The 5,897-nt window shown below is 68.3% G+C and overlaps 1 protein-coding gene across 1 annotated transcript in view; it reads left to right on the top strand.

Moving 5' to 3' along the window:
• Window positions 1-2,858: 2,858 nt before the first annotated feature.
• Window positions 2,859-5,897, top strand: part of REXO1 (RNA exonuclease 1 homolog) — a gene marked incomplete at its 3' end in the record, with an annotated part of 8,243 nt that continues 5,204 nt past the window's right edge. Inside the window, 4 exon segments of the mRNA XM_027769583.1 lie at window positions 2,859-3,088; window positions 3,090-4,299; window positions 4,924-5,013; window positions 5,592-5,757. Of these exon segments, the coding sequence (XP_027625384.1) occupies window positions 2,859-3,088; window positions 3,090-4,299; window positions 4,924-5,013; window positions 5,592-5,757 (1,696 nt within the window).

Here is a 5,897-nt window from a genome sequence, read left to right as displayed (position 1 = left end):
GCGTGGCCGGCCTGCGGGTACAGTGGAGGGACCCGTGGGCAGAGGCGGAGCCTGGAAGCACCGTCCCTCTGGGCACAGGTGGGAGGCACAGCTGCAGGCACGGCTCAGCGGGGAGGGCCCTGGCAGTGGGAGAGCTCCAGGGCCCTCGGCAGCCTCACTGTCTCCTCCAGGGACCCCAGCCTGGAGGCGCAGCTGCGAGGCCCTGCAGCGGCCGGCCCCAAGTGACGATGTCTGGCCTTGCTCTGTGTGCACAGTGCCCAGCGGGGCAGGGGGCGGCCTGATCCGTCCTCTGCCCACAGGGTCCTGCCGGCTGGGTGCACGTGCTGCCACACCACCTCGAGGCAGCTCGGCCCCTGCCTGCTCCACCTGGGTCCCCCCTGACTGAAGGGCATCCAGGGAGGAGCAGATCAGGTCGTGGTGAGGCTGCGTGGCAACAGGCACAGCTGCTGGCGGGCCTCCGGGTCTGGCCGCTTCTCCACCCGAGCCCTCACGGTCGGCGTGCTCCACCCTTCCCACACGCCTGGCCTGTAGACACGGGGCTTGGCGAGGGTGGGTGCCGAGAGGGCCACGCGGGGCTCCCCGACCCGGGTCAGCACACCAAGCTGCTCCTGCAGGAGCAGGCTGCAGCTGGCTGCCGGGATGCAGTCCTCCAGCGGGTCCAGGAGGGCTGCCTGGAGGAAGTGGACTTGTGAGAGTCAGTCAAGAAGGCCTGCTGGGCTCTTCGCATGGCTCTGGGTGGGATGGACACGCCGTGCAAGCATCCCTGTAAACAGCTGATGCTCACGTGTGATCCGGTGTGTGGGCACCTTTGGGGACACTGCCGCAGTCCTGGGGCTGCTGGGGTGGGTGTGGTGCCCTACCTGGCTTCCCCGTGAGCGCCGGGCGCTGCCTGGCTCCGAAGTGCTGTTAGGCCCACTGCTGGGGAGGTGTGAGAGCAGCCGCAGCAGCGTGGTGGTTGAGGCGCAGCACTCCCACGTAGCCCACCGCAGTTCAAGTCCCGGCCCTGGCAGCTTGTTTTCTCAGTTCCCTTTCTCTGTCTCTTTCTGGTCGAGGTAAATAAATAACAACAAAGTAAAATAAATAGTTTTCTCTTTAAAAGAGGGTCATCTTGGCCGTGGAAGTACCCCATCCCGTGGACTCCCGTGGGCCTGTGGGGACGCACAGGGGAGCACAGACCCCCACTGGCCTCACCCTCAGGCCCCGAGAGCTCTGCAGCCCCCCTGTGGCCACCGTCCCGTCTCAGGGCCCAGGAGCTGAGCCCCCAGCTGGCTTTGCTCTTGCCGCCTTCGCGGGGTGCCTGGGGGAGTGAGCTGTACCCCATGTCTGTCCTGTCCCCTTCTGCGGACCCTGCAGGGGTGGGGCGGGCCTGCCTCAGAGCTAAGGGAAGGCCCAAGCCTGCCCTTCCAGGTGCTGAGCCTTCTGTGTCCCTGCACGCCAGCCTGTCCAGCAGAGGGGGCAGCCCAGGGGCCGGCGGGGTCACAGCCAGGGCCCCGGAGCCGGCTCTGAGGCCCTCCTTTTCCTGACCAGCCCCTAGGACCTTGTCCGCCATCCCAGGCCCCACAGCCCACGCTCGCCCCTGCTCGAGCCACGTCCCCGGGCCCCTGCAAAGGCTTTCCGGCAGCCTCTGCTCTGACACCAGGTTCCTGAGGCTGCACGGGGTGAGGGGCCAGCCAGCCTGTGCCTTTGCTCGGCCTCCATGTCTCAGGGACGGCTTTGCAGGTTCTGAGCTGCACCTGCCACGGCCAGCCAGGAGGTTCCCTGGACGGCTCCTTTACCTTGGAGGACCTGCTGGTCAGGTGTGGGCCCCCACCTACAGGGTTAATGGCTTGAAAGGCCCCGGTGGGGGCCGGCAGGTGGCGGGGCGGTGGCTCCCTGGCCCACTTGGCCGACCACTGCTGGAGTCCTAGACTTGAGCACCAGGCTGGGCGCCTGCGTGCCTGCCCAAGGGCCCCGGACGGTGGATGAGGGACTGTGGTGTGGCCGTCCCCTAGGGGTGACGTCTCCTTTTCCCTCTCTGTCCCTTTCCCGTGAACACACACGCAGAGACCTAAAACACCAAGACCAGTGTCTGTCCTGCAGCCCTCGGCCGGGCTCGGCGTCTGTCCTATGGTCCCCGGCCGGGCTCAGTGACTGTCCTGCTGCTCAGGAGCAAGGTTGGACCTGGGGCGCCAGGAGAAAGGCGGGTCCGCTCTCCCGGAGAGTTGGGGTTGCACCCGAGCCTAGGACCCCTCCACCCTCAGAGCGACTCCCAGGCTCCTCGGACTCCTGCCTCCTAGAAGGGCCCGGGCACCCAGGACCAGCGCCGTGCTGGTCGCCTGTGGCGCTCTGTGGTTCAGGTGCTGGATCCTGGGACCAGCAGATGGCGGCATGGTTGTGTCTCTGGACTCCCATGTAGTAGACTGCAGTTCGAGTCCCAGACCTGGTGGCTTAAACTCACTCCGGGCGCGTGTGCATGCATGCCCAGGATCCCGAGAGAAGAATGGAGGAGAAGGGATTGTGGCGTGACCATCCCCCCTGGGGGGTGATTTCTCACTTTGTGTCTCTCTGTCTCTCTGGCGAGCACGCACACCCTATAGCAAAATTCTCTCTCAAAAAAAAAAAAAACCTCACTCCAGGTTGGGGCCAGCAGGTGGCGTGGTGGTTAAGGGTGCTGGCCAGGGAGTGCCACTGGGGTGGTGGCCTTTGGGCCTGTGGTGTCTCCACGTGAGCTGTGGGAAGGCCCCCAGCCCTGGGTCAGCCTGCACATTGAGGGGAGGTGGGCCTCGGCCCCGGCCCCCTGCGGCCGCCTGTCTCCTGGCCCACAGTCACACTCCAGGTCACTCACCGCCGCCTCCCCTCGCCTCCTCCAGGCCTCGGCTATGACCCGTACAACCCCGAGCTGCCCAAGCCCCCCGTGCACAGGGGGGGGGGGGGGGGCGAGCCGCACCCCGACCTCCTGGAGCTGGAGCTGGTCAACCAGGCAATCGAGGCCGTCTTGTCTCTGTTCCCCCCTGCCTCGCCCGGCCGAGCCGGGCGGCAGGTACTCACCAGCCCCTCTGGACAGGGCACAGGCCCGGGGCGGCCTGGAGTACGTGCCCCAGGCCGTGGGTTGCACGGCCACCCGCGGCCCGTGAGTACGACCCGCTGTCCAACTACGCGGCCCGCCACCTCGGCACGGCCACCTCCCGGGGCAGCAGGGCCCACAAGCGGCCAGGGGGAGCCCGCCGCAGTGAGCCCTACACGCCTGCCCCCAAGAGACCCTGTGACCCCTTCGGCGGCTGCGACGCCAGGTTCTCAGACTCCGAGGATGACACTGCCCCGTCTCCTGGCCACGGGCCTGCGACAGCCAGTCCCCCCAAGGCTGGGACCGAGCCCGAGGGCAAGGTGCCCGGGAAGCCACCCTCTAAGCAGGGCCTAGAATCCGAGGAGGGGGCCCTGCGGGAGACCAAGGAGATGGCCGTGCAGTGCGACGTGGGTGACCTTGGTCAACCTGCCGAGGCCACGCCCAGCACCCCTGTCAGCCCTGTGCAGGGTCACAGTGGCCCCACGGAAGGCAGAGCCAGGAAGAAGAGTGGGACTCCCCCAGCCCCCAGTTGCAAGGACAGCGCCCGGAAGAAAGACCAGGCCAAGTCCCGGGCGCGTGGGAGGCCGGGAGAGCAGCCTGGGGCGGACAGGAGGGGCATGCAGGCCAGCAGCCCCAGGCACAAGGAGCAGCTGCTGCAAGGGACCAAGAAGAAGCCATCCTCGGCCACCCCAGTGGCCAGCTCAGGGAAGAGGAGACCAGACCGGCTTGCCCGCCGGCCCAGCCCCGGGCGCGGGGGCCCCCAGTCTCAGGACCCCAGCAAGGGCGGGAAGGCCCTGTCGGGGAAGCTGGTGGAGCGCAAGGCCCGCTCTCTGGACGGTGGTGTCCCCCAGGATACCCCCAAGCTGAAGAAGCGGGCCCTGAGCCACGCTGACCTGTTTGGGGATGAGAGCGACGAGGAGGATGCAGGGGGTCCGGGGGCACTGCAGGGGTGGCCCTGCACCCTCCCCAGCCTCAGCTCCGACTCCGACTCGGACTCAGACCACAGCCTGGGCCTGGCCAAGACTCAGGGGCCGCCCAAACGACTCAAGGCCTCCCCGCCCCCGCCCTCCCCCGCACGGTCCTCCTCGTCCTCGTCCTCCTCCTCGTCGGGGGCTGCGGGAAAGGGGAAGGGCGTGGACTACGCGGCCCTGGAGCAGGAGGTCGACTTTGACTCGGACCCCATGGAGGAGTGTCTACGCATCTTCAACGAGTCCACCAGCGTGAAGAAGGAGGACAGAGGCCGCAGGGCCCAGCAGGTGAGGGCCCTGGGCTCCCGGGGCCTGGAACCCCAGCCCTGGAGCCGTCTCCAGGTGCCTCACAGCCCGGCACAGGCCAAAGCCCGCCTTCAGTGTCGGCCTCTTAACTCGTTTGAAACTCAGGACCCCGCGGCGGCTGCCAGCTGCCCCACGCCCTGTCCAGAACGAGCCCACCCGGACTGACCGGCAAAGGGGTATCGGGGTCCCTCCTGTCCCCTCCCCCCTCCCCACGGCCCCTCCCCGCCCCTCAGAGGGAGACTGGCTTTCCCTGACCTAGCTGGGTCTCAGCATCCCCACGTCGGCCACCAGAGGGAGCCCGCCCTGAGCCTCAGCCGGGCTGGGCCAGTTCCCACCTGTTGGGGGTCAGAGCCCGGCCCTCGCAGGTCCTCCAGGTCCTTCAGCCCAGCTCCGAGCCTCTGCCCTTGCAGGGTGGGGCAGGGCCCTCTGCTCGGGGCCAGCAGGGCCCTCTGCTCGGGGCCAGCAGGGCCCTCTGCTCGGGGCCAGCAGGGCCCGGGAGGTGGCTGTGGGACGCCCGTGCCCAAGTCTGCTTCCTGAGGGCTGGAGAGCTGGCCCTCTGGCCAGGGCGGGCCGGGCCGCTGAGCTGAGGGCAGGCGTGTGTTGCAGCCTCCCGAGGAGAAGGGGCCTGCGGGCCTGGCCACCCTGTTCCCTGGGCAGAAGCGGAGGATCTCCCACCTCTCCAAGCACAGCAAGGAGGTAAGGATCTGACTTCCGCTCTGAGAAGGGCCCTGTGCCTACCTCCACCCGCCCACTTGCAGAAACGGGGGCCCACGACACCTGTGTCCCTGGAGACACAGACCCTGCCCACCTCTGCCCCCATGGTCCACGGCGCTGGGTGGGCAGAACAGGCCGCGAGGCGGGCCATGTTGACGCTCTACCCACATCCTGCCTGGCCCAGCAACAGGAGGGCCACAGGGTCACTGTGCAGGCAGAGAGGTGGCACGGGTGGAGCTGCGGCGGAGCCTGGCTCTGGGCTAGCTGCCAGAGCACCGTGAGGCAGGCCCAGACCCTTTCCTGGAGGAAAGGCCTGGGGTCCGGGAGAGCAGGCCAGGCGGGATTGCATTGCAGCCACAGCTGAATAGGCATAGGGATTCTGGCCGGGCCCTGCTGTGACCCCACCTATCCAAGGGCAGAGCTGGCCTGGGGTCACAGAGAAGCCGTGCTGTGGGAGAGCGTGGACCAGAGGGCTGCTGTACCTGCTGCTTCTCTCTGGGGTACCCAGGGACTCAGGGCGCCCAGACATGCAGCCAGACCCCAGGTTTGCCGTTCATCAGGCGGACCCCCCCAGGAAGGGCCCAGTGGCGCCCCCAGCCCGGCCCCCAACGGCCCAGGAGGTGTGCTACCGGCGGGCCCAGCAGGCACAGAGGGAGTCGGCCAGCTGGCTGCAGGCAGCCCCACCACCTGCCCAGGGCACCCCGTCAGTCCACATCTCAGCCCCCGGTGAGAGGAGGAGGATCGCACACGTCCCCAACCCCCGCTTGGCCACTGGTGAGTCCAGCCGTCCAAGGAGGGCTTCCTTCCGACAGGCGGGGCCTGGAGGGTGCAGCCTGCCGTGGGGCGCCCCGCCAGCGGGCCTCTGG

The sequence above is a fragment of the Tupaia chinensis genome, unplaced genomic scaffold (assembly GCF_000334495.1).
Source record: "Tupaia chinensis unplaced genomic scaffold, TupChi_1.0 Scaffold149964_2, whole genome shotgun sequence".
NCBI lineage: Eukaryota > Metazoa > Chordata > Mammalia > Scandentia > Tupaiidae > Tupaia > Tupaia belangeri.
Note: the sequence above shows the minus strand (reverse complement) of the source record. Positions and strands in the feature narration are given on the sequence as shown.